Source organism: Oncorhynchus kisutch, linkage group LG20, assembly GCF_002021735.2.
Source record: "Oncorhynchus kisutch isolate 150728-3 linkage group LG20, Okis_V2, whole genome shotgun sequence".
Taxonomy (NCBI): domain Eukaryota; kingdom Metazoa; phylum Chordata; class Actinopteri; order Salmoniformes; family Salmonidae; genus Oncorhynchus; species Oncorhynchus kisutch.
In genome coordinates, this window is record NC_034193.2 from 43,726,207 (window position 1) to 43,739,149 (window position 12,943).

The following is a 12,943-nucleotide window of genomic DNA, read 5'->3' on the forward strand; positions in this document are numbered from 1 at the left end:
TCTCAAATCAGTTCTATTCAAGTCGTAATCCCTAGATCATGCAACACCTTCATTGTTGTGCCTTATAATTACCATGAGTCATGAATGAACGACCTAGCAGCCCCTCCCTTGAAACAAGACAACTCTTTGGCACACCTCTGCATTTTTTTTCTATTACCAGTCTATTTGTTTTCCTCCTGTCTTTGCGTGGAGAGTGCTCTGTTTTTTTTTTTTCTCCCCCCCCTCTGTCTCACAGTTCCAGTTTTGAGAGGCCAGGTTTCAGTGCTCACGGTGCCTACCTGGACTGGGGAAGTTGTGTGTGACGGTGTGTGGCTGGGAAGACATGCCGAATGTGGAACCAGTTTGTCTGCTTTGGGGAGAGTATGCTTTCGCTGACTGAGGCACGGTGTAGGCAGTCCTACAGGAGTAAACGGCAGGGACCGATAACATTGTGTCGCAGCTCTCTCACATTGGCGGTTAAACTCTTCAATGGCTGAATAACAAGAACAAACACAGTCAAAATAGCCCAATGGAGCCTAAGGTAAGAGTTGTCAACTTTTGCTGAAGTACTCCATCCAGACTATATGGTGCCAGGTACTATTGTTGTTGTTTAAGAAGTCCACAATGATGTCATCGTTGTAGGAGCTAGATGAGTATGTCAAGTCAGGGTGAGGTTTGTAATGCAAATGTCTACACTAACTACTGGCATGGATGATGTTTTAATATGCCGATGTGAAACATTTAATACCTGAAAAAAGATATCAAGGATGCATATAGAGTAGGTGAAACCATACATTTGGAAGAGACACTCTGAATTGGCATATTTTTGTACAGTGGTATGTAGAGTACAGTACATATTAAAAGTTAAATATTCACAAGCATACAGTTTGTCTTGAGTCAATAGAGAGCTCATAAAAAAAACTACCGTAGATTTGGAGAAAATCTCAGTCGGCCTCTAATCTCTTACAGCTCTGCACCATGTGAATGAATGTCAAACAATAGGAATTATTTGAACAGAGTAAATGTTAATAACGTGCCATGTTTCATGAAATGTGACTGCAGCATTTAGCTTACTGTCAGTGCACTCGTCTATATGAGTGAATATACAGGTAACTGACAAAATAAAGGAAACACCAACATAAAGTGTCTTAATAGGGTGTTGGGCCACCATGAGCCACATCAGCTTCAATGAACCTTGGCATCGATTCTACAAGTGTCTGGAACTCTGTTGGAGGGATGCGACACCATTCTTCCTCAAGAAATTCTGTCATTTGATGTTTTGTTGATAGTGGTGGAAAGCGCTGTCTCAGGCGCCACTCCAGAATCTCCCATAAGTGTTCAATTGGGTTGAGATCTGGTGACTGAGACTGCCATGGCATTTTGTTCACATCATTTTCATGCTCATCAAACCATTCAGTGACCACTCATGCCCTGTGAATGAGGGCACTGTCATCCTATGGGGGCATAGCCATGGTAGCCAAAATAATGGCCTGCCCAGTATTTTTTATACATGATGGTATGTTAATTGCTTAATTAACTCAGGAACCACACCTGTGTGGAAACATCTGCTTTCAATATACATTACTCATTTACTCAAGCTTTTCCGTTATTTTGGCTGTTATCTGTGGTTACCTTTCATAAGGCGTTGTTGGGGGTGTGGGATAATTACATTCAATCTCTGCTCCTGAATGAAAGTTATTCCATTCACTGTCACGGCTGCTCCTGCTCCCCCTCCCAAGCGCTCTAGGGCACCAGGCTGCCCATCATTACGCACACCTGTCACCATCATTACGCGCATCAGCGCAATATTGGACTCACCTGGATTTTTTTGATTTCCCTTATATATCTGTCTGTTCCTCAGTTTGTTCCCCATGTCAGCATTGTCGGTTTTCTTAAAAGTTCACTCCCTGTACTTGTTTCTCGTCTCCAAACTTCTCGTCTCCCAGCGTCTGTCCTTACAATTCACAATGCAACAGATCGATGAGTTGGCTGACGTAAATACAATAGGGCGAAATTTCAAGCAACACATACAATGAGCATGCAAAACATGTTCTTTCCATGACATAGACTGACCAGCAATGTTCCCTCAATTGTTTTGCATCACTGAGCAAATTTCAGCATTGTGAAATTTCTGTGCGCATTTACTGTAAACACTGAGGCTTTCCCGCTTTAAGTTACAGTTTTAACAGTGGCCAACAGTGGCCACAGTCTGGCCTACCAGACAGTGGCGGTCAGTGCCATTTAAGATGAGGGAGGATGATTTTTTTTCCTTTTCATTAGTAGGCCTTATTTCTATTACAGCATATTTGATGACTGTCGATCATATTCCATTCACCCAGTTGGTTGTAACTGCGATAGGTTTAGGCTACTTACTACATGATACTCCCTATACCCATCATGAGGTTGCTACAACCTAGCCTATGAATGAAAGTTTACAACATAGGTGCACACAGGTCGAGAGAAAAATGTGAGATGACAGACAGTGACATATTCAATACTGCCTTGCACACTTCTTGCCTGCTTCTAGCTGATATAGGTTGTAATTATTAGTCCAACAGTTGCAAACGAGAGTTTCTATTGGACAAATTCAGGTATGTTTATCCCTGTTTGATCAGTTTTCTTCAGTTTAATAAACTTTTTTCAACAGAATCTGCAGAATGAATACACCCCTGATCACGCTTAAACACAGTTCACTTTCATAGCAGCCTATATCAGCGCATCTATGCACTCTCCGGCTCTCACATTTTCCCTTCGCTTGTGGACTTCAATGCACAACACAGCTGTATGTGACAAGGTGAAAAAATCTTTCCAAGCCAAACCATATTTTATTTATTTTTATTTTACCTTTATTTAACTAGGCGAGATCAGTTAAGAACAAATTCTTATTTTCAATGACGGCCTAGGAACAGTGGGTTAACTGCCTGTTCAGGGGCAGAACGACAGATTTGTACCTTGTCAGCTCGGGGGTTTGAACTTGCAACCTTCCGGTTACTAGTCCAACGCTCTAACCACTAGGCTACTCTGCCACCCCATCATAACACACAGCCTACATCCTTGTCACCATATTAGCTAAAGCAATGTCATAGTCAACATAGCTAATAGAACTAACGCCTTAGTAAACACGCTACAATCATGTAGTAACGTTAGTGTGCAGTTAGTAAGCAGTTTAGCACTTACACTGGCAGTCCCCGGTGGCAAAAAATTTGTAAAACCAAACGCGTCCCTTGACTTGGAAGAGTTCCAATGTTGTGTTGAATAGTCATAGCTACAGTAGCTAGCTAACATAGCATTCCTCTGTTTAAGCAGGGTGTTTGAGTAGGCTGAACTAGCTAGCTGCATTTGCTAGCTAAGTAAGTGAAACTGAAAGTGGGAAAAAAATATGAAATCTCTCTCTCGCTTCTCCATTTTGGAAGAAATTAATTTGTTCAAAACTGTTAAAATACTGTCTTTCTCTCTTAGAGTAAACTACTCACAAAATGTTATGCACTGCAGTGCTAGTTAGCTGTAGCTTATGCTTTCAGTACTAGATTCATTCTCTGATCCTTTGATTGGGTGGACAACATGTCAGTTCGGGCTGCAAGAGTTTTGATACTTTGGACAACATCCTCCGGAAGTTGTCAATGTACCCAGAGGAGGATGGAAGCTAACTGTCCTCCGGCTACACCATGGTGCTACCCTACAGAGTGCTGTTGAGGCTACTGTAGGCCTTCATTTCCAAATAGTATGTTTTAATGAAATACTTGGTCATGTGTTTATATTTAGTATAGTTTTGTAAAAAAAACATACCTTTTTTCATGTTTATTTTAAGAAACTGGTCCTCCCCTTCCTCCTCTGACGAGCCTCCACTTCTACCAGAGTGGCCTACCATAAAAAAAAAATGAGAAAATGCATCCCATAACATTTGACCATGAAAAAACCTGTTTTATCATTCAGCCTACAGTAGCAGCCGATGTGTGTTGTTCAATGTAGACCAACATTCCATTAAACTTTTGAAAAAAACATGCAGGGCTTGACATTAACCTGTTTATCCACTTGTCCTTCAGACAAGGGAGGTGACAAAAAATGTGTTGTGTTGTTTGATGCAAGAAACCGCTTTACAAAATAAAATGTATTATTATTTTCATACCAGACAAATTATTGCTACCCTCTGCCTATTTGCTACTGAGCTTATTAAAGCCTGTCACAAAATACAACATTCACTTTTAATATTTTTTACATATTCATCTTTTGGAGGTATTTTATGATGAAGTAAATTCTGATCATTGTGGAATTGGTTGCTCATAGAGCAGCCGTCTCACTAAGCTTGTGACACAAATCACTTACACGACTTATACTCTTAACGATTGTTTACAAATCACTTTATTTGAACACCTGCCCCAGCAAGCTTTTCATAATAGAAAGTGGTGGGTGTGGTCACTTCTGAGTGTACACCCGACTATAGTGCACTTGTCTCTATTTCCCTGGGCAAACTTGTTCCTGTTGTTCCCTCCATCTCCCAAGGCCACACCTCGAATACCTCAAAGGTGCAGCTACCTGGGTGTCAACCATGTACCTATTTGCTTATGTAAACAGGCTACCCCTCCATAGCCCCTCTTTAGTGGTGATTTCAGATGATTTTGGTCTTTATGGTAGACTGAGCTGTGCCATTATTTTATTTGTTTGTATGTTTTATTCTAGAGTGTAAATATATTTTTTTGCATTTGATACTCTTGAAGGCTATTAAAGTAGGCTGCAGTATATATGCCTATATGATTTGATAATTATAGAATGAAACCAAGCGGAGCATTTATTTTTAATTGATTCTTTCCTCTTCAACAGGTTTAAACAGAATAACTGATCATTAAAGGCTGCTGTGAAAACATCAGAAGGATCATGGTATGTGAGATCATTCAGCCACGATGATAGTAATAACAAGCATATTACAACACAATAAGCTAAGCAACAGGAAATGTACTTTTTGAAAAACACCTATGCCTCAACATGACTTTCTAGAAGTGAATTCCATTTTTTAAATCTATTTAAAAATGATTTGTAAATAACATGTATTTTTAAGTTCATTGTGGAAATTCTGTTTGATGTTTGGGTTATTGGAACATGACCAATGCTGAGGCCACACACCCGTCTTTGAACATTTCTTGTAACTACCTTTGTATATCTGCTTTTAGCCTGGTCACCGTAGGGGAAGGAGCCTCTCTGAGGGGCTGATGCTGGAGGAATCCGAAAAGGGAGGATTGGTCGTCTCCAGCGTTATCGGTGGCTCCTCTGGCAATCAGGGTCTCAAAGAAGGTATGAGTCTTTTATGTCATGTATACCATATTTGTTGGGGTACTTATGTTTCTTTGAGAAAATGTAAGGTTTCACATTTTGGATTGTTGTCTGAATATTGTTGAATAGTAAAATACAGTGTAACAGTGAAGAAAAAATGACAAAATACATAGACACATTTAGAATCATTGAAATGTTCAGTCACCATACTTTGAACTGTTTTTTCAGGAGATGAAATTGTGGGTGCCACAATCAACTTTGACCAACTGTCGAAAGACGATGTGTTGAAAATACTGAAGCTGATGGATGATAATGGATTTGATGAGAAGGTTCAAGTTCTGACGAAAAATAATTTGAGCAAGAGTATGGGGACCTTGGACAGCATCAAAGCACCAGAGGAGGTTTGTGGAATATAGTTAGTAAATAGAATAAGCAGGGGGGGGTATTATTTCAGAAAGGTTGCTGGATAAAATATGTTGTTTTTTAAAGGGACAATTCGATATGTTGGCAATGAAGCCCTTTATTTACTTCCCAGAGTCAGATAACCTTGTGGATACCCTTTTTATGTCTCTATGTGAAGTTTGAAGGAAGTTGCTAACTAGCGTTAGCTCAATGACTGAAAGCTAGCATGCTAGCTGTTCCTGACGCTAGTTAGCATTGGCTCGTACCTCCAACTACCTTCATACTGGACACAAAGACATAAAAATGGTATCCACAAGTTCATCTGACTCTGGGGAAGTAAATAAAGGGCTTCATTGCCAACATCTCGAGCTATCCCATTAAGGATTGGTTTCTCTTTACAGATGCTGAAGGATTCATATAATAGACTCTACAATGCCAAAATAAATAGGTTCATGAAGGATGACAGCCCTGGACAACCTGCAGGTGCTGGGGAAAGAGGCTCTCATAATGGACACGTGAAGGGCAAGGGACCTCTCTGGGGCAAACCTAAAGTTAAAGGTGACCTCAAACCCCCTGTCCTCACCATGGATTACCCAGTTGTGGAGACACACAAAGTAGATGCTCCTACCTACCTAGAGTCTCCAGACCTCAAATTCTCTGCTCCAAAGCTAAAGGTTCCTAAACTTGATTTCAAAGGAGCGGTACCTGATGCTCGCGGTGGAGAACTTTCATTGCCGAATGCCAACATTAGTACATCAGATCTCTCCCTGCCTCATTTGAATGTGTCACTAAACATTGATGCTCCATCAGTTAACCTGGAAAGGCCATATCTTGAAACTGATATAGACGCTATCGATGCTCCAGAATTTGATATGTCTTTGCCCAAAGATGACCTCAAAGGCCCTGATCTTGACCTGAAAGTTATAGATCCACTTCACAAAGTTAGAGGAGATATCAATGTCCCGGAAGCAGAGCTCAATCTACCAGAGGGGGTTGTCACTGGACCTACTTTAAATATCAATGCCCCAAAGCTTGATGATGAAAGAACAGGCAAAATGTTCAAAATGCCCAAATTTGGACCCAGTGTAAATGTACCCAGCCTTGAGGTTGGTACACCAAATATGAGGATCCCAGATAAAGATATGCCAGGAGTTAATCTTAAAGGTCCCCAACTAGACCTACAAGCACCAGATGTTAATCTCAAAGGTCCTAATCTAGACCTGCAAGCCCCAGATGTCAGCATGATGAATATGCCTTCAAGTAAAATCAGAGTCCGCTCCTCCAAGAAACTGAAAAACCCAAACCTTGATGTGGATGATCCCTCTGGTTATTTTGAATTGCCTAAGGTTAGGCTCTCTCGCAGAGTACCAAAAGGACCAGATTTAGACATTGATGCCATTTTAAAGACCCAAGACATGCATCTTAAAACCTCTTTGATTGGTGCTCCTGACCTGAATGTCCCTGATGTAGATTTACCTTCAGCAGACATTAAAGGTTCCAAAATAGATCTAGAGTTGCCAGATGCAAACATTGGTATCCCATCTGGGAAGATCAAAACACTGAGTCTTGGTATGCCTGACTTTGATATATCTGGACCAAGAGTTAGGACTCCAGACCTGGACCTCTCAGCGGATGAGATGTGTCTATCAGACGTCTGTTTGCCTGACCTCAGTACTCCAGATATCGGCATAACCTCAGGTAAATTCAAACTAACGAAACCACATGCAGAACTCAAAGCTCCTGATTTCAATGTGGATGCCCCCTCTGGTAAACTGAAGATGCCCACATTTGGCTTCTCTGGCCTAAAAAGACCAGATCTGGGCATTGATGCTGATGTAAAAACACCAAAGCTAAGTCTCAAAGCTCCCAAGATAAAAGGTGGACTTGATGCACCTGACTTGGACTTACCCAAAGTCGACGTGAAATCACCTAAATTAGATGCAAACACTCCAGATATTGACATTGATGCACCTTCAGGAAAATTCAAAGTGCCAACGTTTAAGATGCCTAAATGTACCCTTTCGGGCCCTAGAGGCCAGAGGTTGGCATTGATGGAGAGTTGGATGGACCAGACCTGAGCTTATCATCTTCCAAATTAAAACAGCCAGATGTGGATGTTGGTAGTCCATCTGGAAAATTCAAGATGCCAATATTTAAAATGCCAGACTTTGGCTTCTCAGGCCCAGATGTTCAAGGGCCTGACTTTGAGGTAAAGAATCCAAACTTGGATCTTTCAGCCCCCAAGTTTAAAGGGGGAATTAGTCACCCAGATTTGGATCTGCCAGATGTTGACCTCAAAGGCCCCAAATTAGACCTCAATGCACCAGATGTAAACTTTAATATGCCCTCAGGTAAAGTCAAAGTACCTACATTGAAGAAACCAAAGGTTGATCTGAATGCTCCTGATCTGGACGGCCCCTCTGGTAACCTGAAAATGCCCAAATTTGGGCTGTCTGGTAAAATGCCAAAATCTCCCAAATTGAATCTCAAAGCTCCAAAGATGAAGGGGGGAATTAATTTTCCAGACGCTGACCTCAAATCTGCTAAACTAGACATGACTGCTCCAGATATTGACATCAATGCACCCTCAGGGAAATTCAAATTGCCTAAATTCAGAGGCCTGAAGGGACCAAATGTTGACATTAATGGCGCTATAGAGGGACCAGATCTGAACTTGTCATCTCCCAAACTCAAGGGTGCTAAAGCAGACCTCAACATTCCAGATGCTGATATTGAAAGTCCATCAGGAAAATTCAAAATGCCAACTTTCAAGATGCCAGATTTAGGTTTATCTGGACCAAAAGTTAAGGGGCCTGACTTGGGTCTTTCAGCCCCCGAGTTTAAAGGGGGAATTAGTCACCCAGATTTGGATCTGCCAGATGTTGACCTCAAAGGCCCCAAACTAGACCTCAATGCACCAGATGTAAACTTTAATATGCCCTCAGGTAAAGTCAAAGTACCTACATTGAAGAAACCAAAGGTTGATCTGAATGCTCCTGATCTGGACATTGATGGCCCCTCTGGTCACCTGAAAATGCCCAAATTTGGGCTGTCTGGTAAAATGCCAAAATCTCCCAAATTGAATCTCAAAGCTCCAAAGATGAAGGGGGGAATTAATTTTCCAGACGCTGACCTCAAATCTGCTAAACTAGACATGACTGCTCCAGATCTTGACATCAATGCACCCTCAGGGAAATTCAAATTGCCTAAATTCAGAGGCCTGAAGGGACCAAATGTTGACATTAATGGCGCTATAGAGGGACCAGATCTGAACTTGTCATCTCCCAAACTCAAGGGTGCTAAAGCAGACCTCAACATTCCAGATGCTGATATTGAAAGTCCATCAGGAAAATTCAAAATGCCAACTTTCAAGATGCCAGATTTAGGTTTATCTGGACCAAAAGTTAAGGGGCCTGACTTGGGTCTTTCAGCCCCCGAGTTTAAAGGGGGAATTAGTCACCCAGATTTGGATCTGCCAGATGTTGACCTCAAAGGCCCCAAACTAGACCTCAATGCACCAGATGTAAACTTTAATATGCCCTCAGGTAAAGTCAAAGTACCTACATTGAAGAAACCAAAGGTTGATCTGAATGCTCCTGATCTGGACGGCCCCTCTGGTCACCTGAAAATGCCCAAATTTGGGCTGTCTGGTAAAATGCCAAAATCTCCCAAATTGAATCTCAAAGCTCCAAAGATGAAGGGGGGAATTGATTTTCCAGACCTGAATTTACCAGATGCTGACCTCAAAGCCGCTAAACTAGACATGACTGCTCCAGATCTTGACATCAATGCACCCTCAGGGAAATTCAAAATGCCTAAATTCAGAGGCCTGAAGGGACCAAATGTTGACATTAATGGCGCTATAGAGGGACCAGATATGAACTTGTCATCTCCCAAACTCAAGGGTGCTAAAGCAGACCTCAACATTCCAGATGCTGATATTGAAAGTCCATCAGGAAAATTCAAAATGCCAACTTTCAAGATGCCAGATTTAGGTTTATCTGGACCAAAAGTTAAGGGGCCTGACTTGGGTCTTTCAGCCCCCGAGTTTAAAGGGGGAATTAGTCACCCAGATTTGGATCTGCCAGATGTTGACCTCAAAGGCCCCAAATTAGACCTCAATGCACCAGATGTAAACTTTAATATGCCCTCAGGTAAAGTCAAAGTACCTACATTGAAGAAACCAAAGGTTGATCTGAATGCTCCTGATCTGGACGGCCCCTCTGGTCACCTGAAAATGCCCAAATTTGGGCTGTCTGGTAAAATGCCAAAATCTCCCAAATTGAATCTCAAAGCTCCAAAGATGAAGGGGGGAATTGATTTTCCAGACCTGAATTTACCAGATGCTGACCTCAAAGCCGCTAAACTAGACATGACTGCTCCAGATCTTGACATCAATGCACCCTCAGGGAAATTCAAAATGCCTAAATTCAGAGGCCTGAAGGGACCAAATGTTGACATTAATGGCGCTATAGAGGGACCAGATATGAACTTGTCATCTCCCAAACTCAAGGGTGCTAAAGCAGACCTCAACATTCCAGATGCTGATATTGAAAGTCCATCAGGAAAATTCAAAATGCCAACTTTCAAGATGCCAGATTTAGGTTTATCTGGACCAAAAGTTAAGGGGCCTGACTTGGGTCTTTCAGCCCCCGAGTTTAAAGGGGGAATTAGTCACCCAGATTTGGATCTGCCAGATGTTGACCTCAAAGGCCCCAAACTAGACCTCAATGCACCAGATGTAAACTTTAATATGCCCTCAGGTAAAGTCAAAGTACCTACATTGAAGAAACCAAAGGTTGATCTGAATGCTCCTGATCTGGACATTGATGGCCCCTCTGGTCACCTGAAAATGCCCAAATTTGGGCTGTCTGGTAAAATGCCAAAATCCACAAAACTGAATCTCAAAGCCCCAAAGCTAAAGGGGGGAATTGATTCCCCAGACATGAATGTACCAGATGCTGACCTCAAAGCCCCTAAACTAGATGTGAATACCCCAGATCTTTACATAAATGCACCTTCTGGGAAATTCAAAATGCCCAAATTTAAAATGCCTAAATTCAGGGGCCTAAAGAGACCAGATGTTGACATTGATGGAGACTTAGACGGCCCAGAAAAAGATATCAATGCCCCCACAGCTAATCTCAAAGGACCCAAAACAGGTCTAAAAATGCCTGATTTGAAGATGCCTGATTTCGGGCTATCTGGGCCAAATGTAGATGCACCTGATTATGACTTACCTGATATTGATCTCTCAGCCCCAAAGCTAAAAGGGGGAATCAGCCCCCCAGATTTGAGACTACCTAAGGATCATCTCAGAGGGCCCAAACTAGACCTCAATGCTCCAGATATGCCCTCAGGTAGATTCAGAGTTCCAACCATAGAGAGGCAAAATGGTAGCATCAAAACCCCTGGTTTTGACATCAGCACTCCTACATTCAAAATACCCGAAATGCCTAAATTTATGTTGTCTAGACCAAAAAGACCAGATCAAGACATAAGTGCTGACATAGGTTTGAAATTGTCAAAGATGAAAGGTGGGATTGGTTCACCGGACCTGGACCTACCTACAGTTGACCTAGAAGCCCCTAAGATAGATGTAGACACTCCAGATATGAACATTGATTCCCCCTCTGGGAATTTCAAAATGCCCCACCTCAAAATGCCTAAATTCAGCCTTTCTGGTCTGAAGGGTCCAGATGCTGGAATAGATGGAGACATTGATGGACCGGACCAGAGCTTGTCAGCCCCGAAAGTAAACACAGGGATCGGTAGTCCAGATTTAGACATAAATGTTCCCTCTGGAATTCTCAACGGCCCCCAAGCTGATCTCAATTTGCCAGACAGTGACATTTCTATACAATCTCGAAAATTCAAACTGCAATCCTTTAAATTGCCTCAGTTTGGAAGTCCCAACCTAAGGGCAGGTACAGATATGGACTTTATGAAAACACATGACATTTCTCCTCCAAAGGCTAAAGTGGATCTAAAAGCACCAGACTTGAAAGTTAGTCACCCAGATGTCAGCCTGAGCTTACCCAAAGCTGATATCAGAGGCCCAGAATACAAAGTGTCATCTCATAGTAAACACAGATCTGATATCCCAGGTGGAGCGCATTTAAAATTGCAAGCGATGGACATAGATACCGAAGAGACACTTCCACACACTGATAGGAAGTCTAGGAAGGTCAAAGGAAGGGCCAGTTATCCCATTGCAGATATAGACTTGCCAAAAGTTGAGTACGAAGCATCTGGTTTGGAGCTGCGAGGTTCAGACCTTAACGATCCCACAGGGAAATTAAAAATTCCCAAATCTAAGACTAAATTGGGTAGTCATACAAGAATACCAGACCTTGATGTAGACTCAAGTCTTTCCAGTATTAATGCCTCAGTCCCTAAACTCCCACAGCCAGGGTATGGAGTAGAGGTTTCACAGACAGATTTAAATTTGAGCAGAACTGACCTCAAGGGCAATAAACATCATAGCAAAGCCCCAGCTGGTGAAACTGGCAGAACAAAAAGGAGAAGTCCAAAACAGTCTGAAATTGTAATGTCTATGCCAAATTGTACTCATGGTTCAAACCCCAAAATGTCTGAAGATCAAGAAGGATATTTTGTCACTGCATTTCCCAAACATGTCAAAGGGGATGTACCAGACGGAACTGGGAGCCTGAAAAATCGGCACAAGGAAGAGTCAAACCGTCGATCTCAAACACTCAGAAGTCTCGATTTCAGTGCATCAAATGTGGACCTTGAAGTTCCAGAAGATGAGAACTTAAAAGGGTCAACATTCTGGCTTTCAAAGCTTATATAGCATTCAGACAACTGACTAAATGTCATTTTAGGCTTGTTTGAATCACAATCTTCTGTTGAAACATAATGCAGAAAATGTCTGTTACGTATAAAACAAGCATCAGATTATTTTCACATATTTGTACTTTTTTTAATGTAAATTGTTTGGCATTTGTTATGAACATGTTGAGAACGAATGTGTAAAGCTTTCTTTTGTCAAGGGATTTTAAAAAATGTATGAAAGGTTTATGTCTGCTGATAAGCTATTTGAATGGTATTTTTACTCTACACTTGCTACATTGTAATACAATAAAATGGTATTTAGTAACCTTTATAAAATCTTTGTTTTATCTTTCTTTACATGAATTCAACAAAATAATTCATTCAAAACAACTTCAAAATGCATTAGCCTAGGCTTCATTTATTATTTCCCTTACTTTTTAACATTGAAATAATGTTTGGCAAATTCTAAATTTCAAGCTGAGAATTATTATTTTTATTATTT

General features: G+C 41.4%; 2 protein-coding genes across 2 annotated transcripts; both read left to right on the forward strand.

Moving 5' to 3' along the window:
- The first annotated feature begins 208 nt into the window (after positions 1 to 208).
- Positions 209 to 12,777, forward strand: LOC109865981 (neuroblast differentiation-associated protein AHNAK). The gene is made up of 5 exons (XM_020454501.2): positions 209 to 520; positions 4,798 to 4,854; positions 5,145 to 5,265; positions 5,473 to 5,645; positions 6,048 to 12,777. The coding sequence occupies exons 2-5, from the start codon at positions 4,852 to 4,854 to the stop codon at positions 7,722 to 7,724; spliced, it is 1,974 nt and encodes a 657-aa protein (XP_020310090.1). The 5' UTR covers positions 209 to 520; positions 4,798 to 4,851; the 3' UTR covers positions 7,725 to 12,777.
- LOC109865982 (neuroblast differentiation-associated protein AHNAK-like) lies at positions 7,681 to 12,777 on the forward strand. Its single transcript, XM_020454502.2, has one exon. It carries the CDS (start codon positions 7,790 to 7,792, stop codon positions 12,458 to 12,460), a length of 4,671 nt encoding a protein of 1,556 aa, XP_020310091.2. The 5' UTR covers positions 7,681 to 7,789; the 3' UTR covers positions 12,461 to 12,777.
- Positions 12,778 to 12,943: the final 166 nt, after the last annotated feature.

Bases quoted from the DNA above. Each gene is read 5' to 3' on its own strand.
- LOC109865982 (XM_020454502.2), top strand. From the start codon at position 7,790: ATGCCAATATTTAAAATGCCAGACTTTGGCTTCTCAGGCCCAGATGTT.
- LOC109865981 (XM_020454501.2), top strand. The intron at 5,266-5,472 runs GTATGAGTCTTT...CTGTTTTTTCAG, and splicing joins CAATCAGGGTCTCAAAGAAG to GAGATGAAATTGTGGGTGCC. The intron at 5,646-6,047 runs GTTTGTGGAATA...TTCTCTTTACAG, and splicing joins GCATCAAAGCACCAGAGGAG to ATGCTGAAGGATTCATATAA.